Source organism: Falco punctatus (assembly GCF_963210335.1).
Source record: "Falco punctatus genome assembly, chromosome: 4".
Taxonomy (NCBI): domain Eukaryota; kingdom Metazoa; phylum Chordata; class Aves; order Falconiformes; family Falconidae; genus Falco; species Falco punctatus.
Window position 1 is genome coordinate 24257917 of NC_137583.1, and position 24079 is coordinate 24281995.

General features: G+C 47.5%; 2 protein-coding genes across 3 annotated transcripts; one reads left to right on the forward strand and one right to left on the reverse strand.

Moving 5' to 3' along the window:
* Window positions 1-49: 49 nt before the first annotated feature.
* On the forward strand, window positions 50-21715 carry LOC308063914 (cullin-associated NEDD8-dissociated protein 1-like). 2 transcript variants are annotated; one of them, XM_080387545.1, is made up of 15 exons: window positions 50-538; window positions 3087-3230; window positions 7151-7305; window positions 9039-9162; window positions 9813-10069; window positions 10691-10796; window positions 11456-11595; window positions 13016-13308; window positions 14688-14829; window positions 16058-17563; window positions 17937-18032; window positions 18707-18876; window positions 19062-19226; window positions 19956-20063; window positions 20282-21715. In XM_080387545.1, exons 1-15 carry the CDS (start codon window positions 471-473, stop codon window positions 20507-20509), a joined length of 3702 nt encoding a protein of 1233 aa, XP_080243671.1. In that variant the 5' UTR covers window positions 50-470; the 3' UTR covers window positions 20510-21715. The 2 variants fall into 2 exon arrangements, with proteins under 2 accessions (XP_080243671.1, XP_080243672.1); XM_080387546.1 differs by lacking the exon at window positions 50-538 and adding an exon at window positions 3900-3971 and having other exon boundaries at window positions 3092-3230.
* Window positions 21716-21890: 175 nt separating this feature from the next.
* Window positions 21891-23634, reverse strand: RPL32 (ribosomal protein L32). Its single transcript, XM_080387669.1, has 4 exons — window positions 23574-23634; window positions 22869-22969; window positions 22444-22625; window positions 21891-22067 (listed from the first exon to the last, which is right to left on the reverse strand). Exons 2-4 carry the CDS (start codon window positions 22962-22964, stop codon window positions 21938-21940), a joined length of 408 nt encoding a protein of 135 aa, XP_080243795.1. The 5' UTR covers window positions 22965-22969; window positions 23574-23634; the 3' UTR covers window positions 21891-21937.
* Window positions 23635-24079: the final 445 nt, after the last annotated feature.

The following is a 24079-nucleotide window of genomic DNA, read 5'->3' on the forward strand; positions in this document are numbered from 1 at the left end:
GGGGCGGGCGCCGGGCCGGCGCCGCCGCACAGGCGCGTACGGCCGCGCATGCCGCAGAGCCACGCCGCGTGTGCGGAGTCTCGGCCGTGCTTTGCGGGTGGGGAGCGGAGCGCTGGCGGGAAGGGGGCCCAGCGCCGGCTGTGCCACCGGCCTCCCCGGCCTCCCGCTCCCCCCCGGCTCACACGGGCTGGTGGCTGTGGCCTTTCCCGCCGCTCTCCGTGCGTGATCCCTAGGCTGCCCCTACCGCGGCGGCGGGAGGCGCCAACCGAGCCAGGAGAAACCACCCGCCGCCGCCCGTAGGCCTTCGGGCCGCCGCCCCGCCCCGCTCCCGGCCGGCGGGGCCCCTCGAGGCCGCCGCTCTCGGCCTCGGGCCGCCACCTCGGGGGACGCCCGGCCGGCGGCCCTGAGGGGAGCGGGCGGCGGCGCGACCCTGGCCCCGGTGCCCGCCGCCATCTTCCCGCGCCGCCGCGATGGCCAGCGTCTCCTACCACATCTCCAGCCTGCTGGAGAAGATGACCTCCGCCGACAAGGACTTCAGGTGCGGGGGCACGGGCTGCAGCCACCTGGGAGCAGCGCCTTGGGCCCCGGGGGGGCTGCACGGGCGGGGGGCTTCCCGCTGGGAGGCCCCTGCGCGCTTTTGGGGGGTCCGTTCACACTGGAAGCCCCCCGCCCCACTGGGGGGTGTCCCTTCGCACTTTGAGGGAGTCCTTTGGCACTTTCGGGAGTCCCCTCCCCCTGGAACCTCCCCGTCCCATGGGGAGGGTGTCCCTTCGCGCTTTGGGGGTCTCTTCCCACTAGACGCCCCCCGCACCACTGAGAGGGGGGGTCCCTTCGCACTGGAGGGACCCTGTTCCTCAGGAGCAGGCACAGTACCTCCACCCTGCCGGCAGGTAAATCCCAACAGTTGGCGTTCAGAGTGTTTCTATATCAGAATTAGTTATTTACAGTATTTCAGTCTAACTGTTCTTCTGGCTGCGGGGGTGTGGTGTAGAGAGACCCACCACCTTCCCCTGCCTTGCCTAGATCGCTGTGCAATGGAAGGGAACGAGCAAAGTGGAAGGGGAAATAAAAGTCCTGTCAGCTGGATTTAAATTCTGGCTTCTTTTGCAAATGAAGAACGTTGTAGCAAAAATGCTGAAATATTTCTTAGTTTGTTTTTCTGCTAGAGTGGGATGGTCAGTGCATTAAAAAGTCTGAGAGACACTAGTGTGAGAAGCTGTGCCACCCATGTGATGGATGCTGCAGATACTGGCTGTGCTCAGATTGCTTTAAGAACTGTTTCCGTGCAATGGGAAAACAAGCCTCCCTAGCCAAACTGATTCTTTTATTTTCTTTGGTTATGTCCTCAGAAAATTTTGATATCTTTTTAGGTTTGGGGCCAGTGACTTGGATTCTTAAGGTGCTTTGTAATAAATTGTTTTAAGTGTGAAAGATTTCAACCATGAGCATATCAATCTCTCAGTATCAATCTGGAAGATGGCATTTGTGCCAGACTTGGTATTTCGAGGTCTTTTAGAAGAGAGGGGTTAGTGGTACCCTAGAAGTAGGTTGATTTTTGCAGAGGCTGCTGATGGTTTTTTGTGATGTTAAAATCGGTACTTTTTAAAGAATGTTCAATGATGGTGTTACCGAAATCTCGGAATGAAGAACTTACCGACACCAATGTGATGTAGATAAGTAGACACTTCAAACCAGATGTGCCCAACACAGGCACGTTACAGAGGTATTCCAAAGCCATTTCCTCCTAGCACACGGTCAAATGTGAGCTTGTGTCTGTCTTCAGTTGCATGAGTGTTATAGGACCAGGTTTCATGTGCTTTCCTCTTATAAATGCACCTGTGTGCCCGTTTCCAAGGGCCTGTGGGCAGGATGGCAGCAGGTAACAAGTCCAAAGCTGGATGTGCTGCCGCAGAAGACTCTGCTCAGCCCGTGGCCATAATTGGTCATGCTTGCAAGTACAGCTTAATAACTCTCAGAAAATCAAAATTACTTTGCATGTTGTTAGCATTATAGGGCAAAGTCCCTCTGTTTTTCTCATTTTGGCTTTTGGGCTGGCTGTCTAACGCCACAGCAGTCCCTCATTCCAGATGTACCTGGTTGCTGCTCAGGAACGGGCTTGCAGATTGAAGACACAACTGTTGCCCTGGTACACGAGGGCTGTTACATGCTGAATGAATTACATCAGAGCCTAATTTAAGGCGGAGGTGTCCTTTGGTAAACGAGAGTGAAGAGCTGCTCTGTGGTTCCACGTAGACATCCATCACTGTGCTGGGGCTAACATTAGGAAGCAGCTAATATATGATAGCCACACTTCTATTTCTCAGAACCTTAGACTTCTGTACTAGCACCTCTTACATTTCTTTCTCCCAGGAAAATAGATACTTTCCAGAACTTCTCAATATCCATTTTGACATTGTCCCTGTTAGAAAAATATATTGGCTAATAGTCAGCTGGGAGTTTGTTTTTCCTTCTAAGCTGGAATGATAAATACTTGCTTGGTTTTGTGCATAGCAGTCTAAATACAGCCTAGGGAACTTCCAAGGTATAGTTTGCATGGAATCATGGCTTTATTTTTCATTTTTGAGCTTGATAGGCTTTATCTATGCGTGAGATAATACTATCAGTGCTAAATAAGCCAGGAAGGACAGAGCCAGGTGCATGCTTAGACCCTAGACTGATTTTCCTAGGCTGGGCAATTGGTGAAAAAAACCCCACAGTGTTTTTTTCTAGCATAGTTAACCATCTTGATTTAGTCACTAGAAAAAAATACACAAGCTGGGTGCCAGTTTTAGAGTTTTAGTTTACCCCATCCCTGTCGTGTATTTTAAGTAGCATAGAGAATGTATATTTCTCATTTTCACAGATTCCTAGGCTAAAGCCTTTTCACCAGCTACCTCTACCTGAGTTTTCTGCTTGTAAGATAGTAATAAATCTTTACAGTGTCTGGAAAGATAAGGTAAGATACTCTTTGAAAGTGTGTTCTCATACGAGGAGTAATTGCCAAGTTTCATTTTCCAAAGTGATGTGAAGGAAAAGCATTTGTGTCTGTGTATCAACCAATCCACTTTTGCTATATGATCTTTCAGGTTTATGGCCACTAACGACCTGATGATGGAACTACAGAAAGATTCAATAAAACTAGATGAAGACAGCGAGAAAAAAGTTGTGAAAATGCTTTTGAAATTGCTGGAGGACAAGAATGGGGAAGTACAGAACCTTGCTGTCAAGTGGTAAGAGCCTTGGCAGTACTTGCCATATTCCTTGGCAATAGTAAAGCTGTGACACACTGTGGAGAGGATGTTAGAGCAGAGCCTGGCCCTGCGGCACTGGCACCTTACTCGAACCTCCCTTTGTGTAGGGGCTTTCCCTCTCATGCCAGGCATGACATTTGCTTTTCCTGTTGACGTTCAGAAAGGATAAGCATGCAGATGTCTTTGTAGAAGCAGTAGGTGATTTTGGGAGTAGTTCACTGTTTATGTTATGAATCTTACCACATTAATAGTAGCGTGCCTAAGATTTCATTTCTTCAGAGAGAAGCCCAGTTTAAAATTTTGATCACCGAGTCCCTCAGCTTTCTTGGGCTTTGAAATCCGGTGCTGAATTGCCCAGTGGTCCTATCTTTGGTAGAGATGGTACTAAACATGTATAGCCCTTCAAAAATCGCATTTGAATTTCGGGTCCGAATCCTGCTCTTCAAGGGCATTTTCATTAAAGTTTATAATGCACTCAGGTTTTTTCTCTGCTTTGACTCCCAAGTGTAACCTGTGCAGTTGCTTTGCCTTTGACCATTTTAGTATTTTTTTAATCCAAATGAAAAAGGCAGAAGGTTCCTTTATTACTGAATCACCTGATGAAGTGATCCTGCTGCTGACATAGTCTTTTCTGTCTTTTTCCCCCAGCATGTCTAAATGGGAGTGTTCATTGTAGAAATGAAATTGAATGGGTCAGTTCATGCACAGGGCTCCAGAAAGGTGGGCCATTTAGAGACAACTTTGGGTTCCTGTTTTTTCCTACTGTGGATCTTATTCACGTTCCCTTCTTTATAACCATATACTGCTTCTGTCCCTGAACTTTCCCTGTGACCTTTGGCCCTTTCTTTCTGACTCCCACTGTCTTGACTTTTTCTGGCTCTGTTCCTGTGTCTGCCTGCTTTGGGTTTGTTTATTCTGTTTAAGGCAAAACGGTTGGACACTGAACAGAGCACAGATGTCTTTGTCTGCTTATCTGTGGTTGTGTTAGCAATGAGTTCATACTCATTACAATCTGTCATTCATCCAGAGTGTGATAATGAGAAGGCCTCAAAATGGAACCAGTAATATTTTCATTTCATACTTATGGAAGTACTTCTAACACTTAATGTCCAGTCAGTTTCTCCCAGCCAGATGGCAAGGATCTCTAAGAAGTGCGATGGTTTGAGGGCACTGGCAGTTGGATTAGGCCCAAGTGTGGATCTGTGCAGCCCACATCAGGATTCAGTAGTGAGTTAGGAAGCTAATGAAAGGTCTTGCAGTTGATTTTATTATCTGAAACTATGATCTTACTTCAGAGGAAAGTTGAAATCAAACTTCACACCCAAAAAGCTCACAGATTTGAAATCCCTACAAAAACTTGCCCTGTTTCAGATTCTGTGATTTTTTTTTTTAAATTTTTTATTTTATTTAGGTGAGTTCCTCAGCTTCTCTGTGCCTCAGTGCCGCTGCCTGTAAAGTAGGGATAACTATCAGTTCTTTTCTGCATGTTGAGGTGTAAGATTGAACACTACTTGCACTTGCACAAAGTCTTATTATTTAGTATTTTCTAATTCTTGTATTTCAGAGTAGCTACTCAGACAAGACTTGTCTGAGTCTTGTCTTAAACAGCTATTCTTGTCCCGATCATTGAGTTTAGGAATGGTCTTATACGGAATAGACTGTGAGTTTGCTTCGTGTACTCTGGAAAACACTGTGCATATACAGTGTTTGTTAAGCATGCTGTTAGGGTTAATTGTGGTGTGTCAGGAGGCAGACAGCTACCTGTGCATAGGTGTTCCATACAGTTTGCATTACTGGAGCTATGCCAAAATGAAGAGAGAAAAAGAAGACAGAAGATGTATTTTTGTACAAGGATTTTATAAACTATGTTCTTCAATAAACATTATAGAGTACACTAGCACCGTGTCTTTTCATACAAACTCGTAAGAAAACATAAATCATCAAGGCCAATGTTTTGACAGTTCTGTTGAGCTCCCACTGAAGTCAGAGACTTTTACCACTGAACTTCTCCTATGTGTAAACTAAAGTGAAAGAAATGTATGTTGAAAGCCCTACATTTCTCTCTGTCTCTTTTTGTACTCTATAGGCAACTTATAGCCTTTCATTTTGAGCTATGTGGACATGTAGCACTGATGTTAGTCCCCAGGGATCAGTGGCTGTGCCCTAGTATTATGCAGCATACAGAGCCAAAACCTCCAGTTCCTTTTTTTGTATAACAGGTAAAAAGAAGAAAAAAATAACCACCCACAAGCCTCCAAAGGGGCAAATTAGTCCTCCCCTCCATTTTCTATTTTCACTTGGCCATGTGGACAGCCTACTGAGGGGGGGGGGGGGGGGGAAAGAATGTGAAACCTTCAGGATTTTTGCTCCAGAACACGAGCATGGTGATTTTTACAACTCTAGAACTCTGTTTAGAAAAACAGTTGTGCTGCACATGAATCACAGGGAGCTGTTCAATTCTCATATGTTTTTTGAAACAAAAGGAAAAAAAAATCTGTATTATTCAGTTCAAATCATTCAATATTGACTAGTCCCCACAAGAAAGGGAACAAGGAAGCAGTGACATTTTGCACCTGGTGCAGAATATTAGAGCACAGCCACATCACTGCTACAGCAAGGAGCTGCTTCTCTGCAGGGTGATGCTGACTCATGAGAGATAGAAAAGAACCTATAGCATGTCAGGAATCCCTGTGCAGGCCCAGATCCTTCCCAAGCCAAGTTTCTGGATTTGGCCATGAAGAATTACCTGGTGGTGTTAATCTTTAAGCTAGGGCCCCAGTTCTTCATCTGGGCAGACCATTAGTGGGAGAAGAGGGGTGGCTTAACCATGGGGGCCTGCGCATGGATCTTTGCCACTGGTGGGTCATGGAGCATGGGCAAGCTCACTCAACCTGTCAAAGAGTGACATGTTGTTACAGTTGCAAGTATTTTCTGTGGGTGTTTGCTAAAACAAGAAGGTGGAATTTTCTGTGGCATGATGTTTCCACTTATCTGTGTTTGCTTCTCATGAGAATTCTAGCAAACAGATTTGCTGTATATGAAACAGCAATTTCTTAGGAAGAGATACAGAACGTGCATGGGAAACAAATGCCTTTTGAATTCATTAGCTCAGTTCAAAGAGTTAAGTGCCGCTGGTTAGGGAAGGAAAGTAGTAACGTGACTTTCTGAAATACAGTTAGAACTTTACGTTTTAGCTAGTTGCCTTGTAAAACTGCAAAAATAAGTAGTTACAGAGAAATGCTGACACTCTATGCACAAATTTGAGTGCAAACTTCCCAGGAAACGCAGGTTGTCAACAGAAAGTTTTTATAATAATAATAATAATTATTTTTAAAAGAGTGCAGGGGAAAGGGAGAGGCCTTCCTTCTGTTGTAGTTCTGAGCCTTGGCTCAAGTTAAGAGGTTTTCACACACACAGCAGAGGGCAATAGGTAGCTAATTGTGAAAATCCATTTGGCATTTCTTCCTGAAAGTCAGTTTTTGATGGTTGGGTTGGTTTTGTGTTTGTATTTTTTTTTCTTTTTCCAAAACCTGACAGTAGATTTTACCATTACTCTGTGTAACGTGCTTGCTTTTGTAAAAATTCACTGTCTTGTAATTTCTGAGGTGTTCCTTCCAGTAAGATCTTAACTGGCCTCATGTTTGCACTAATTGATGTGAAATGTTCTCCTACAGATCTGATCTAAAGTCTAATACAGAGTTAACTGAGGCAACAATGCAGGGTACGTAAACCTGGGGACATGACAAGAGCTGCAGGATAGCGTTGGTTGATAACGATATTTTGCTAATATTTGCACTTGGGGCTGAGCTGCCTTTAAGGAGAAGTGAGCCTGAGCATCCCTTCTGATGATGGAAAGCATCACTCTTCCTCTTCATTCTGACTGGCTTTTCTTCCCACAGTCTGGGCCCACTGGTTGGCAAAGTGAAGGAGTACCAGGTGGAAACCATTGTGGATACGCTGTGCACAAACATGTTATCAGACAAGGAACAGCTGCGAGATATCTCCAGCATTGGACTGAAAACAGTCATCTCTGAGCTGCCACCAGCTTCTACCGGTAACATGTCTGTCCTTGTTTGCCAGACTGAGGCAACAGGGAATCATGGCTTTTGGGAAACAGGAAAACTTGTAGCTCAGAGTCTAAAAGTTACAGATTCCTTATTCACCTGCTAGAGGACAGCTAATGAAATAAGGAGGAGAGATAGTAGAAGCTCAGACACCAATGTGATTAAAGCTGGGATGAAACAAAAATGTGAGCTGGTCACCCTGAGGATACTTAAGTCTGAAACTGCATCTGAGTTCATGGAGCAATCCATTTCTGTCTACAGCAGTCCTAAAGCATGCAGTGTGCATCACAATACTGCTGTTTGGGCAGTCTGGCAGGGCTGTTCATCTCCATGTCAGCCGTGCCACTACTCTCTGCGATCTCAGCAGTGCCAGCACTGCACCACCTTCTGTCTGCAGCCTGGCTGGGCCAAGACTTCTGACTGCCACAGCTACCCTGGCTGGCTGCTTCTCCTGCTTTTGGAACTACGTATTCCAAAAATGCAGCAGCTATTCAGGAGATATCTGAGACTCCCAGAGATTTAAGTTTCCTCTGCAGCTATCTCATGTATCTGTTGTTCCTTCATGGTGGGTGGCCGTGGCAGTGCTGCCAGGCTGCTGGATTTTAGACTGGGAGGAGAACTAAAATTAATATGCATATATTTGCTGAATTCCTCTCTTAATTTTGCAAAATGTTAAGCTCTTGTGAGCCTTCCTTTCAGAATCCTTCATTTAACATAAATCACATGAACTGGAACCGTTTTAGGGTAGCATCAGATAAGTCATCTCCTTAAGGGTTGAGATTGACACTGTATAGGTAGAAGGCAGCAAAAGCAGTGTGGGTGTGTTGCAAAGTGGAGAGGTTGGACATCTCCCCCTGTGCTTTCTTCGCCCTAAGCCCCACTCCATGTGGTTGCTGTTGCTGTGGTGCTGTCTGGAGCAAAGGGAAGGTTTGAAATAATAGTCCAAGAAACAGCGTGCACTTGAGGCAGACTCTGTGTTGTACAGCAGTTAATGATGCTCCTAGGATGTTCCACTTCTGCTGTCTCTGTTGCATCACAGAGGCTGTTCAGAAAGGTGTGGGAAGCAATTGTCCCTTTCTGTGAAAGTTTTGTGGAATTTGAAACTGCTTGTGCTTTGTACTGAACCAACTGGGAGAAATCCCACAACAGAAATCAGTGCTGAGACAGGCACACCCCAGCATGAGGACTAAACTGGTATCGAGACTTTGATCTGGACTGTAGGAGATTGAGGTTCTGGACTGTATTTGTAATTTCAACACGTTCTGGAACCTGGGTAATATATATATGGATTTATCTAGTTCTAATCTTAAATTTCATCATGGAGCTGAGAAACGGTTTCTGCCAAGACTGCTCTTCCTATCAAGAAAACCTCAGTTTGTTGAAACTGAACATTTTCAAGTTAAAAATGGGAGAAAACATGCCACCTAGCTCTTCTGCATCACGTGGATCTGGGAGCTGCCTGTGAGACAGCCAGGGCATTTTAGGGTAAAAAACACTCTCCAAGAAGAGAAGCTTCTTCCAAGCAGTTAATGCATCATACTGCAGAGGGAGATACCTCACTGTTTGCAGTGTGTATCCACTATCTCAAACAAAAGCTAGTTGACTGCTGTTCTGGTTAGGTCTCCCAGTGGTGATTTATTTTTTTAAGGTAGGAGGATTGTATGGTTCTTAGCAGTAAAAAGACTTCTTTTTAACTGACAGTGGAGAAAAATCTCTCTTGCAGGCTCCACCATGACAGCAAATGTGTGCAAAAAGATCACAGCCCAGCTGACAGGAGCCATTGGCAAGCAGGAGGATGTATCTGTGCAGCTGGAGGCTCTTGACATCCTGTCAGATATGCTGAGCAGGTACCAAAGGATTTTCTTCTTACAGCTATGTATGGCAGGGGGCTGTATGTATGTGTTTGCTTTTGACTTCTCTATTTCCCTAATCCTACTATGAGGACTTAAAAATAAAGGATTTGGGTTGGCTGCCACTGGGGAATATCTCTGCAGAGCAGATGCCCCAGCAGGGATGAGAAATGACACGCTGAGCCTTTCTGTGCTTGGGAATAGCAGTAACATTGGTGATGGATCCCACAGAGGCACAGTTCAAACAAATGTAGGGAGGGAGAGGGCAAGGCAGGGAAGTTTATTTTAGCCCTGTGATCTGGTCACACGTGCATTTTTTTTCCAGCTGCCTCTTTCTCTTGTTACATAAGTCAGAGTGACAGTGTCATGTGTCAACTGCATGCAGGAAATTCTTGGCAACCCCCCAGGTCATCCAGAAGGACACAGCCAAAATCAAACTCCTCTGTGATGGAGAAAATAACCTCTCCCTGTGTTTTACAGAACAAGTCAGTGTTCAGACCAAAATGCCAAACCCACCCTTTTCCTCTCCCTCCCCACAATACGCATGAAGTCTTCATAGCTGAAGGATTTTTACATTTTTTGCTGGCAAGAGGGCTTTTTCTTTGAGGCTTTGACTTTAAACTTCTGCCTTGTTCTGTTGATTGCAGACTAGGGGGAACACTCTACTCTTTCCACTCCTCCATCCTGAACTGCCTCCTACCCCAGCTGACAAGCCCCAGGCTGGCAGTACGTAAAAGGGCCATCATTGCCTTGGGTCATCTTGTCTTGACCTGCAGCGGAAACATCTTCTCAGAGCTTACAGAGCATCTGCTTTCTGAGCTGAAGAGGAATGAGTCTACTTCGACTACCAGGACGTACATTCAGTGTGTCGCTGGCATCAGCAGGCAGGCTGGACACCGTGTAGGTAGGATGAGCAACTTGAAGTGACGCTGAGAAACTTGCATGCATTTTAGAGCAGCTCCTTTTAGTAATAAGCCTGCTCACTTTGTTCCTAATGTGTTAGTGGCTTGTGCTTTGTGACTCCCTCTGCGGTCCTGACTTAGCTCTCTGATCTCCACTTGGAAGGGAGGAGACACCAGAGTAACTCTCTGGCTGCCCTTGTGCAGTGATTTCATCTCAAGGTCTTGTGGCGCTTCCCTGGTCTGAATTAACACCTCTGTGAATTAGGTCCGTGAATTCACCCCACTTTAAACGAGAGGAGAAATGGAGGGCAGCATATTGTATTACTTTTCTAAAAGATCTGACAGAGCTGAGATTAGGTCCTAGAAGATCTCTTATCACAGCTCTTTCTGTAACTGAAATGCCCACAAGGGTCTGAAGACAGGGAGCAGGGGTCATCTGCTGAAAACCCTCACAAGACTGGTCTTTGGTGAGCTGCTGGCTCCTTGCCCATGAGGTCCAGGGGAGGCACGCTCTGCCAGGCACACAAAGGAAGTGGAAGATGGTGAGCTTGGTGAGCTGTTAGCTGCCTGGATGAGTGAAGGCTGGAATGTTTGTTCACCATTGCTTACTTTGTCTTTCCCAGGAGAACATCTGGAGAAGATAGTTCCTCTGATTGTTCAGTACTGTAATGTGGAAGATGATGAGCTGAGAGAGTACTGCTTTCAGGCCTTTGAGTCTTTTGTGAGAAGGTGTGTGCCATCCTGTGCATCAGTGTCCTCCTAGTGTAAATTATCTGTATGTTCAGCATCCAGGGTTGAGTGTCTTCCTACATGCATTCCTGTTGGGAAAGACAGTTTGCAAATGAAATCTCCACATGCAGAGTTGGGCATGAGTTATGAGATGTTTTACCTCAATGTGTGAGAGTGTTTCTGTATTGGTTTTGCAGGAGTGGGAGTTTTCCTTGTCCTTGGAGAATTCCTCAGCAAGAGGGAACTGCCTCGCTCCTGGTGCGTGAAGGGAGTGGGAGGCAGGAAGGGGGCTCAGGCAGAAGAGCTGCCGAGCTGCAGCTCTGTTGTTGTTTGGTCGAATTTTTACTGCTTGTCTTGGAAAAGGAGCTCTGCAGAGCTGCTGAGGTTTTCTGTCATGAAGGAAGGCTTCAGCCAGGTGGTAAAGGCAATTTATTTAATTTTTTTTCCTTACAGAAATCACTGCATCCTCCCCAGGGGAATGTGGTCTTGCTTCATGCACAGCAGGAAGGAGCAGCTCGGGTTTAACTCACGTTAGGAAAATGTTCATACAGTCTGTGAGGCATTTTGGGATCCTTTTGAGATTAATTATATTATTTTGATATTTAAAATAGCTTGGTCTTCAATTTATTAACTCTTAGGATTTTTATTTGTCATGATAGGTGCCCAAAGGAAATCGACCCTCATATCCCTAATGTGATGGGGTTATGTTTGAAGTACATCACCTTTGACCCAAACTACAACTATGATAACGAGGAGGAAGAGATGATGGAAACTGAAAATGGGGAGGATGAAGAGCAAGGTGCCTGCTAGTGAGGATGACTGTGCTCAGCAGAACACTGGGTTAACATTTCTCCCCTTCCTGCTTTCTCACCCTCTGTGATGTTACTTTTCAGATCTGCTTCAAGACAGTCAGTTCTTTTAAATGGCTTATTTTAATTTGCCAATGGTAATAACATAGCTCTGTGTCCAAAGTTCCAGCAGTAACTCAGTTTGGTTTTAGGTTTTTTTCTGACAAGATCCTCAGATCTCTGCCTGACTTAGGCAACAGTGAAAACACTGAAACTTGAAATCTGAACTCGCTTAGTGGAGGGCTAGACCAAAGAAGCACTGTTCTTCCTGTGCCTGCTGACTGCAGGAGTTCCTTGGAGCACACCCAACAAGCAGCCAGGCTTACCTCTCTGTTTACTAGGCTGTTTTCCACACATACACATTGTTCCTGAGCACAACAGCCAGTCGAGGCTTGCTTTGCAGTCACTTGGGGGCTCCTGAGCCTGTAATTCTGCACTTGTGCCCCTTTGCAAGGCTGGTTTCTTGTTTCTGCAGGAAGATGTATATGCTTAACTGCTATTTTCAGTGAAAGCCTGCAATTTTGGTGTAACAGTTTTAGGGCAACTTAACAGCCTACAAACATAGTAGCTGCACAATTACATTTTTACCTTAAGGTAGATATTTTTTACTACTTTGTATCAGAAAAGAGCAAAGTTACAGTCCCGAACACTTCAGAGTGCTACCATTAAAAGGTCTTGGTCCACCACTGAAAACATCTTGGAAATCAGTGAGTGTTAGCTGTCTTCAAAAGACGTCTTTCATTTATTTTCTGAATTGTGTTTACTTTGAGGTGAATGTTGAGCCTTGGTCAGCCTCTTAACTATAGATAGTATTTCATAATGTGTCTCATTCTGTTTATAGCCACATATAGCGTGACAGCTAAAAGCCAAAGTTAGAACAAGTTCCTTGGAAGGAAGGCATTTTTGTTTACTTTCATGCTAATTGCAGTAAGATCCTGTCCAGGATTGGAGAATATGTTAATTGTTCTGCTAATAACATAGTAAATTGTTATGCTGTTTTGTGCCATTCAGGAATTGCTAAGACAAATATTTAAGTATTTCTGGCTTTAAAATCTGGGAACCTCAGTCTCCCTTCAGAACAAAAGCCTTGATGCCCAAGTTGAAGTGGCCAGTGAGGGTAGTAACAGTCAGGTTTATTCTCCAGCAGCTCTTGAAACAGAATCTGACACAGGGCAGCCCTGGGTCATATTGGCTAGTAATGATGTCTGTAGGGACAGGCTATTCTGGATGGTTTCATGTTCCCAGATATGTGTGAGTTACTGGCATCTCTCTGTCCATTCAGCTGGGGAGGGAAGCTCTGAGGATCAAGTGGTCCTCTAGCTCTGGTTTTGTCCTAATGGTGCACCTTGCTTTCCCTTGTCGTCTTTCCAGAAAGCGATGATGAGTACAGTGACGATGATGACATCAGCTGGAAAGTCCGCAGGTCTGCAGCGAAGTGCCTCGAGGCCATTGTCAGCAGCAGGCATGACCTCCTTCAGGACTTCTACAAAACTCTTTCCCCAGTCTTGATAAGCAGATTCAAAGAGAGGGAGGAGAACGTCAAAGCTGACATCTTCAGTGCTTATATCTCCTTGCTGAAGCAAACGCTGCCCATCCAGAGCTGGCTGCATGCTTCAGATGCCTCTGGCAAAGATGATGTTCCCTTGACTATGCTTCAGAACCAGGTGCGTGAGAAGATGGCAGGCTGGGTTAAATCAGAAGGCAATGAAGTCGGTACCATGCCACTGATGAATATGATGAATATGCCTAGTAGTTAAGCTTGAGAACAGAGCTAACTGAAGGAGCCCTTGGGCATGCAGATCCTGAGGACTGACTGTTTGCTGTTTGTCCCCCACTGTTCTCAGAGAGCGTGCGCTAAGCTGTTGCAGGAGCACTGAGGTGTAACCTGCACTGCTCCCCCTCCGCTGGCCTCTGGCACATGTTTGCAGACTGTGTATGAGACAGGTCAGCCTTTGGGTGAAGCATCAGTCTGTTCTACAGTTACTCCAGCTGCTGCTCAGGAAATGTATTGAATAATTTCTGGTAGAAAGGTACCAGATTAGGCCACTGGAAGCCCTGTAAGGTTTGGACCTGTTTGGTAGGTGCAGCAGAGTACGCAACTCTGTTCGTTATGGGAGAACAGCCAGTGGCATCCAGGGTAGCTTGCTGTCGTGCATGCTGTCTGTACGTCACTGCTGATCAAACAAACAGTAGTGGAAGTGATTTTTCTGATGCACTGCTTTAATTTAGAAATAGGCTGTAGTAATTACAGCCAGAATAATTTAGCCACACATGCTGATCAGGACCTGCCCAGCCCAGGATCCTTGCTAACACTGTGGTGCACACATGCCATATTAGAAGACAAAAGAAACAGTGGAAATAACCATATTGTTATAGAATAGCGTGACCATGAGAGCAGCCTTTTCTGGCTGATGCTACTACTGACTGGTGAGTCTCTGAAGCAGGAGGATTAGAATCCCTGCCAAAATGTAATTACTTCACTGATTAATCATCTTATATGTGTGAGATATTTATGTAAATAACTTGCACCTCCGCCCTGTGGTTCATTTTTTGATTTCACTGGAACTTTTTTTTATTTCACTGGAACACTGGCAGGGTTTCCCGAATTTTAAGTAACAGTGATGGGGCTAGATCCTTAAACAGCAGACGAGGAAGGAATCATAAAACTCTAAGCTCCTTTAGCAGTGTGTCCTGGTCTGATCATTTTGTTGCATTTCTTTAAGCGCCTGTATTAGGGGATAACACCAACTTCAGGAAGGGCTGCTTAGAATTCTGTTTGTAGAATATGGAAAAGAAGAATAACATCCCCTCCCACTCTTCTGTTCATGTATCTTTTCTTCACGTGCACTGTCTTGTAATCTATCCCAAGTCTGTTCTCCTCTGGTGAACAGGTGCACTGTGTCTTGCTGTCTGCCTGGTAGTTCTCTTGCTGTACTGTTAGTGCTTCTGGCTTAGCTGAGGAAGCAGCTTTGGTAGCATAGGTTGGTGCCCTGGAAGCTGGGATGACTCATGTTTCTTTCTGATTTTCTTTTCCAAACTGCAGGTCCCCAACATCGTCAAGGCCTTGCACAAGCAGCTGAAGGAAAAGAGCATCAAATCAAGACAGGGTTGTTTAAGCCTCCTGACAGAACTGGCCAATGTTCTTCCTGGTTGCCTGGCAGATCACATCCCTGCACTTGTCCCTGGTAAACTTGTCTGTGGGCTGAGGGCGAAGGATCCATTCCATGCTCAATCCATTCCTAACATGTATGCTCCTTGCCTACACGTTCCAGTTTTATTCCTGTGTATTATTCTGCTCAGCATCAGGACATACATATCCAGTTCTGCTCTGTGTTGATGTGCTAAACAGCTCCCAGATCATTTGTGGCTTCTGTCTACACCTGAAAGCCAGGATAATAATATCAAGTTCATTTCCACAGCCCCCTGAAGGATGCTTTTAGCAGGGCCTATTCCAACCTGCTTTGAAACTGGCTGGAATAATGTGGTAGCCTGCTGCAATCAGTAACACAAGTGTCATTATTTTTATTTTTTTTTTACAAAATGCAGTGGCATTTAAAAAAATTATTTGTATTGGCTGATTAAATAATTTGCACCACTCTGTTTTTCTCTGAGCTTTCCTGCCTATAGTCTCATGAAGCATCCCACAGCTGAAGGCCTCGTAATACTAAGGTCCTGCTTTTGCTTTTGGTGTGACTGTACACTAAATATAAAAAAAGTCTCCTGTGATTGTCCCTGGGCCACATACATGCACCTCCCTCTTTGGAAAAAGACATTCAAACCAAGAGCCAGGCATGACTTCAGGGGTGGCAAGCAGTGTTGTTGTAAATATTTCTCAGTAAGTCTTCTAGGAAACATAAATATGTGCCACAGAAACTGGACTTGGAAGTATAGCCCTTCTGCAAAGGCAGTCCATCTTTAATGGTCCACCATTATGTTCAAACAATACTAACACAGATGTAAAACTAGATAAACGTAGAGCCCTGCTTTCTTTTTTTTTAAGACTTTCAACAGAAGAATGAAAGAAAAACTCAACAAGGGGCATTTCTGCTGCCCAGAGTGCCTGTTGTTGAGACTAGGCTTTCCCAGTCTTATTTCCGTGCCATTTTGTCATGCTTAGTTGCACTTGACTAACCATCCCTTCTCGTCTCAGCCCAGGATGACTTCGAATTAACTTCCTAAGTTTTTGTAGCCAGCCATCCAGGACTGCTAGAAAGACCAGTTGTGTCTGAATTGCTGCTTCCTGGAAAGCAGAAAGATGGCAAGGAGAGTAGCTCTCTCTAATGTATCTTTTGGGTGGGGAGAGGAAAGAAAGAAAACTGATTCCAATTGCGTCCTTCTTTGAGGGGGAGGGAGGTGTGATAAAAAACCATTTGATTAAATAAGACAGCAGTCATTCTTGTGGCTTCTGCACAGGTATTGTTTTCTCCTTGGCCGATAAATCCAGCTCCTCCAACATGAGGATCGATACGCTGTCTTTCCTTCATGTTCTTCTTTGCAACCACCAGCCAGAGGTATTTCATCCTCATATCAAAAGCCTGGTACCTCCTGTTGTGACCTGTATCGGAGACCCCTTTTATAAGATCACTTCAGAAGCTCTGCTGGTCACTCAGCAACTTGTGAAAGTTATCAGGCCTTTGGACAAATCTTGCAGTTTTGATGCCAAGCCCTATGTGAAGGACCTTTTCCCCGCTACTCTGAAGCGGCTGAAGGCAGCTGACATCGACCAGGAGGTGAAAGAGCGTGCTATTTCCTGCATGGGACAGATTATTTACAATCTGGGAGACCACTTAAGCACTGATCTCCAGCCAACCTTGAAGATATTTCTGGAGAGGCTCAAAAATGAAATTACCAGATTGACAACAGTCAAAGCATTAACCTTAATTGCTAGCTCTCCACTGAAAATAGATTTGAGACCCATTCTGGGAGAAGGTTTCCCCATTCTAGCCTCCTTCCTGAGAAAGAATCAACGTGCCTTGAAACTGAGCACTCTGACTGCTCTGGATATTCTGGTGAAGAACTACAGTGACAGCCTCAAGCCTGCCATGATAGAGTCTGTCCTAACGGAGCTCCCCGCTTTAATTACTGAGAATGACATGCATGTTTCGCAGGTGGCTATCGTGTTCCTTACTACTCTGGCTAAGGTTTACCCATCCTGTATCTCTAAGATCAGCGGTTCAGCTCTTGCTGAAGTCTTTCAGCTTGTCCACTCGCCTTTGCTTCAGGGAGGGGCGCTGAATGCCATCATAGACTTCTTCCAGGCTCTGGTTCTGGCAAAGGCAGCCACCATGTGCTACTCAGAGCTGATGAAGCAGCTGACTGCACCTGTTTATTCCTCAGGATTAGCTGGGGCATCACTGACGTTACACAAACAGGCATATTACTCTGTTGCAAAGTGCGTGGCAGCCCTTTCCTCAGCCTGCCCAAAGGAAGCCCCTGTGACCGTGAACCAGTTTATCCAGGATGTAAAAAACCCCAAATCCAGCTCTGCTGTTAAAGTGCTAGCTTTCCTTTCACTGGCAGAGATAGGGCGCACCATGAACCTCAGTGCTCAGAGAGAACTCAAAACTGTCATCCTGGAGGCATTCACTTCCGCCAGCGAAGAGGTGAAATCTGCCGCTTCCTATGCATTGGGGAATGTCAGTGTTGGGAACCTTAAGGAGTATCTTCCCTTCATGCTGAAAGAGATTGTAACCCAGCCCAAGAGGCAGTACCTCCTGCTGCACTCTCTAAAAGAAGTCATCAGCTCGTCCCCAGCCAATGGCCTCAAACCTTACGTGGAGGATATTTGGGCTCTGCTTTTCAAGCACTGTGAGTGCACAGAGGAAGGGACACGCAATGTGGTGGCTGAGTGCTTGGGGAAGCTGACTCTGGTGAATCCTTCTGAGCTGCTGCCCCGGCTGAAAAAACAGCTGTCATCAGGTAACCAGAAGGGCGACAGTGAGTAAGAGTGGGGAAGTGCCTTCTTTTGCTGGAAAGTCCTCTTGTAAACTGCTAGTGGGCACAACAGGGAGCAAAGCCAGTTGCAGAGGCGAGAAGGAAATGAGAGATCTCTGCAAGGCGGGGATCAGAGGAGCACTGGTTTGCATGGGGGCCAGGAGGATGTTGGGAGCAGGGACCACACATGGATATTGTGCAGAAGCAAGATTTAAACAAGGAGCTGTTAAGACAAATCCTCCGTTTTCTTTATCTCTTCAACACATGTAGTGTGACCAAGAGCAAAATATGTACTACGATGTTGCAGCAATGATTTTGTCTCTTGGTCTTTCACTTTTTTCTTTCCATTTTCACGCAGGCTCTCCACATGCCCGGGGCACGGTGGTAACTGCAATCAAATTCACAATTGCAGACCAGCCTCAGCCTGTTGATGCTCTCCTGAAAGGCTGCATAGGTAGGCTACTACAAACAGCAATGGGAGCTGGGAACATGAGATGTCATTAGCGCCTCAGGGATTTTTCACACCTATGTGAACCTCATCTAATCCAGCTAGTTTTTACCTGTGTTGCTCTGCTTTTGGGATTAAAGAGCAACACTATCATGTGAGTCCTTGTTAAATGCTCTGATGTCTTGCTCTTGGGCATGTTCCATTGGTGACAGTTTCTTAGGGAACGTAAGTTCCTTCTGCATTTAAACTTACAAATCCAGCATCTCACAACAAGGAGCTTGGAAAATATAACCTACATTAAAAGGATCTTATGTCTCAGGAGCCTACATCTCAGATCCTGTTGTATAAAATTGGGCCTTCTGTTTCAGAGAAGTCTGAGCAGATGAGATTTGATCAAGAAAAAAACCAAAATCCAACTTCCTTGAATACCAAAGCTTCTGATTTGACTTTACGATGAGGTAGCTAGAATCATGCAATTTGGTTTTATGCTCAAGTGCAGGAAAGTAATGTTTCTTCCTGTCTTGACAGGACATCTTGAATGTCTCTGTTAGACCGTGCCTCTAGAGTTACCTTACCATAGATGCTTTCATAACCAGGTTACCTGAAATACACTGTGATATAATTTTAAAAGACTTCTAAAACACTGCAGCAGGACTGACTGGCGTGTTCTTATTCCACAGGTGACTTCTTAAAAACCCTCCAGGATCCAGACTTGAACGTTCGACGTGTGGCTTTAGCCATGTTTAATTCTGCAGCTCACAACAAACCTTCTTTAATACGAGATTTATTAAGTGCAGTTCTCCCCAGCTTGTATAATGAAACGAAGGTCAGAAGGGAACTCATCCGGGAGGTATGTCATTAGTTCAGCTTGGGTGCAATACGGTTGGTGGTTGTGAAGCTGAGATGAAGATGCCTCCCTGTCTGCTATTAGGTGACAGCTGTATTTTTTTTCTTTTTTAAGGTAGAAATGGGGCAATTCAAGCACACAGTGGATGATGCTATTAGGTGACAGCTGTATTTTTTTTCTTTTTTAAGGTAGAAATGGGGCCATTCAAGCACACAGTGGATGATGGCCTTGATGTGAGGAAAGCTGCTTTCGAGTGCATGTACACGCTGCTGGAAAGCTGCCTTGACCGACTGGATATCTACGAGTACCTGAACCATGTGGAGGATGGACTGAAAGATCACTATGACATTCGGGTAGATGTGCCTTAACTGCTGGAGGGTGGTGATGTCCCTGATGTTGTTCATTCTCTGGGGGCCTGGGCTTGAATGGAGCTGACGTCGCCACAGCAGAGTGCCCTTCCTGTGCTGTTTCCTGTTCTCTGCAACAGCTGCAGCCTTTCATCTGACGTTGTCTAGCTCTAGTTTGACCATGGTGGCCTTGAAAATGCAACCCTCGTATAGCTGGTTTTATAGGAAATTTAGCAAAGTCTAAAATAATTTCCTTCTGCCTTTAAACTTATGATTGTCACTTGGTCAGTGGGGTCGCTGGCACTGTTGAAAAAAATATAGCTTTGTCATTTTTGAACGGCCTCATAGCATAGTAGGAAGCGTAACATCCTTTTCCTACTATTACTTGATTTACCTCCACTTAGAGGTGGGTACAGCAATGGCATGATCCCGGTGCTGAACACTGCCGTTTCTCTCAAAAGCTGTCAGCCCCGTACAGGCACCACATCCACCTGGGACCAGAGCCCAGCCATGCAACTCCTGTCTGCTGGCTGCCAGTGGCTGCATTTCTGATACCACCCAAGCTCATACTGAACCCCTTTGCACAAGTGCAGAGCAGCTCGCCACTGTGCGGGTACTGCACGACACCCTGGGGAGAACAACCACATGGGCTTCAGCAGAGAGGACCCACGCTCAAAGCCTGGGGATCGGAGGGCGCGGTGAAGCAACCTGTTTTATCTTCCCTCCTTTGTCTAGATGCTGACTTTCATCATGTTGGCTCGGCTGTCCACGCTCTGTCCCAACGCTGTGCTGCAGCGGCTCGAGCGACTGATTGAGCCGCTCCGGGCAACGTGCTCCACCAAGGTAAGATCAGGCAGACAGCATGCCCCACCGGGGGTGGGCTGCACCACAAAGCTGCTGCTGCTGTTAGCCTTCTGTTGCTGCTTCTGAGCAGCCTGCTCCCCATACTCCTCCAGCTAGAAAATAATCTGCTGGTCTACATCTCTGCTGGTGTGCCTCATTCTTTGTGCCTGTACCATCTTTTCTAAATGCCAACCAAAAGTGGTGCTTTGGATCTGTAGGTAAAAGCTGGTTCCGTGAAACAGGAATTTGAAAAGCAGGATGAACTGAAGCGATCCGCCATGAGAGCAGTAGCTGCTCTCCTCACCATCCCTGAAGTAGAGAAAAGTCCAGCAATGGCCGAGTTTTCATCTCAGATCAGATCCAATCCTGAAATGGCATCACTTTTTGAGAGCATTCAGAAAGATTCTGCTTCCCTACCCACCTCAGAGTCAATGGACATGAGCTAAGTAAGATCTGCCTGTTACTCCACCACCTTCCTGCCCTCGCAACGCATTAACAGGGAGACGCCACAGACGGGACCAGGAAGGTCATCGCTCTGGTCTCTGCTGCAACAGCCACTTGCAAGTCACTGTCACTGGGCGCCATCAGGAGAAAAGGGCTGGTTCTGGCCGCGTTTGTGAGCATCAGGCGCCTTGCTGAACTGTAATGAGACATGTGAGATAATAAGGGAAGCGCATCCTTATGTAGGGGAGGGGTTGGGAGACAAGTATTCTGATTTTTCAGGGAGTTTTTAAGGAGCATACAAAGCAATCAAAATTGAGTGTGGTTCCATGAAAAATGCAAAGTACTTCCTGAAATATTTCCTTACTGCAGTATAAAGAAAAATTGTTTAAAACATATTTTTTTTAACCACTGCACATGCACTTTCTACCCTGAATTGCCTGAAGAACGTATTTATATTGTTTCACTCAATAATGTGGCTAAAAACAGGAAGTTCTGTCTTTGGTTAGTGATGAGCATCATAACCATAGGCCCTGTTTCAAAAAGGAGCACTGCATTAGCAGAGCCACAGGAGTTGCATGGGGCAGTGCACTGTCCCACTCCCCAGGCTTTCCACCCAGCGCTGCACTCAGTTCAGGGTTGCTGCAGTGTTTGGGCTATGCACAGCTATCTTGACTCATTTTTATGGTTTCGACTGCAAAATACCTCAACCAGCTGTCTTCCAATGATTACATGATTGCATTATAGTAACAAACCTTACACTAAGCTTTTTTTTTTTTTTTTTTTTTGCATTTAACACTGCTTATCTTTCCTGCTTTCAGCAGCTCCATGTTTGTGTTGAGCCACCAACACAAAGGCTGCGGGCCTTTGCAGAAAAGCTGGTGCTCAGTAGTGTAGTGTGAGAGCACTAAGAGGTGAGCCAAGAGCCAGAGGTGCAAGCACACAAGCAGCACACTAACCCTTCTATCATGCTCTATAGCAACTGTTGTGTTCAAATCCCGCTTTGCATAGGGGGAAAAAAAGCCTTAAGGAGAGGTAACGGCAAATTAGGTAACAAGGCCACTGTGACGGTTCCTGTAACTATGGAGCTGTAGTGAGCCTTCATTTCTTTCTTTCTAACAGAGTGGTTGATGTGAAAAATATTTATATAGTCCTGTGTGAAAGAATGCCCATTCTGTTTGAGTGGTATAAAAAATAAAAATATACCTGTGGCTGTGTGTGTTCTTGAATTCATTAGCTATCACAGTGATGTTGCAAATTGCTGCCACAAGGCCAACCTGGGACAAGCAGGCTCAGGCAGCAGCTGCACTGGAGCCACACCACAGCCTGCATGTAGGTACCAAGCCACAGCCTTTCCCTTGGCCATTCAAAACATCCACCCGAGTCTGGGTTTTTTACGCTTTATTAAATACATCCTGGATGTAGAAGCTGGTTTATTCATTCTCCTCGCTGCGCAGTCTGGCATTGGGATTGGTGATCTTGATGGCAAGCTGAGCAGCCCTCTCCACAATGATCTTCCGGTTTTTAGAAGACACGTTGTGAGCAATCTCTGCACAGTATGACCTGTCAGAACAGACCGCATGTCAGCTTGGCTCTGACAGCAGCCAAAGCAAAGCACTCCAGAGCCGTCCTGCAGGCAGTGCTCCAGTGTGGAAGAGCCGAGCCACATGCCTGTCTCCTGTTGCCCAGCCCAACCCCAAGCAGGAGCCCCCTCTGTGCCCTCCCATCCACTGCACCACAGAACTAAGGAAACCGAGACAGCTTTTATGCTCTTGAAAGTGAGAGCTTCACTCACCTCCATCCCACCCCGATTGTGCCACCTTTTCACCTTCCGACCCAGCACCGTGGGGGCCGGGCAGCACACCCCCCAGTGCAGGCTGCAGAGCTGCCAGTGACCACTCCGCGCAGGGCAGGGCACACGCAGGCCCTGCACACTTACTTGTTGCTCATCATGAGCACTTCCAGCTCTTTCACATTGTGGACCAGGAACTTTCTGAACCCCGTAGGCAGCATGTGCTTTGTCTTCTTGTTGCTGCCATAGCCAATGTTGGGCATCAGGATCTGACCCTTGAACCGCCGGCGAACTCTGTTATCGATACCTCTTGGCTTGCGCCAGTTGCGCTGAAAAAATGCAGAAAACAAAATTTAGCAGTTACAGACTGAGATCAGTCTAAAAACTCAGGCCTCGAGGTAACAGCTGTGGCCAAGACCAATCCCCCAGCAGATCCACTGTGCCGCGTGTTGCGGCACGACCCACTGTTTCAACACTGACCCCTTCTGCTTTAATTCACCATCAAACCCAAAAGCAACCGCATCCGGCTGGCCCAGAATGCATTTTCTAATGTGCTCCCTAGCACTTTGTACCTTGATCTTGACATAGCGATCGGACTGATGGCGGATGAATTTCTTGGTCCTCTTCTTTACGATCTTAGGTTTCACGAGAGGCCTGAGGGCAGGCATGGTGCCTAAGAGGGACAGAATCGGATGAGAAGGGGAGCCCACGGCACACGCGACGCCCCGTCCCGCTCAGGGCGCGTGTGGCAGGCTACCTTCCGCTCGCGGGCCACTGGGGAGGCTGGCGACGGAATGGGCATTCACCTGCGGCTCTCTCCCTCCCGCCTCCGAAGCTGGACGAGCACAGGGAGCTCTCCAGATGCGATCCAAGGAGGTCAGGCGCGGCCGGGCCCGCCCCCGCCGCGTTCCCCAGCCCACAACCCGCCGCCGCCGGCCCCTCCTGCCCTGGCCGCGGCGCGGCGCCCGGGCCCATCGCAGGCGCAGCTCCCGCCGCCCCCCCGCCCCGGGCCGCACGGACCCCGCAGTAACGCGCAGAGCGGTAGCTCTGGCGGCCACTCGCCGGCTGCGCCCAGCCGAGACGCCCCGGCGGCCCTCGCCTGCCCTCGCCTGCCCCGGCGGCCCTCGCCTGCCCTCGCCTGCCCCGGCGGCCCCCGGCCCAGCCGCCGCTGTCCCGGCGGACAGAGCGAGGCCAGCCGCAGGCCCCGGGGCCGGGGGGAACCGGGGCGGGCCGGGCGGCGGCCCACGGGGGGCGGATGGCCGCGGATGGGCACTTACCGGGGCCTCGCTGCCGCCGTCCACCGCTGGCCCCGCCGAGAGAGGGAGGGGCCTCACGCGCAGGGCCTTATGGGACACGGGGGCGGTCCTGCCAGGGCCGTGCGGCGCCGCGCCCGCGCAGGGCGGGCCCCGAGCGCTCGCCGAGCCCCGAGCCGCCGCCGGGCAGGGGGCGCGGGGCGGGCTCCGTCCGTCGGGGAACGTCCCGGGAGAACGGATGGGCGATTCCCTCCCGCTCCGAGCTGTGCCGCTTGGTACTGCGCTGCCAGGACCTGCCCGGCGTCACTCCCGCCAGGCCGCGTGCCCGAGCGCCGCTTCCGGCAGCCCCGCTGAGCACTCGGGCGCCACCTGGCCGCCTCCGCCCCGCCCCCTCCGGCCGCGGGGCCCCGCCCCTGCCCGAGGCCGCGCCTGGTGGCCGGGGCGCTGCACGGGCCGGGTCGGGCCCGCTCGCTTTCAGCCGGGAGCGGAGATTACTCGGGCATCTGCGCTCCGCAGGCCGCGCCCTGACG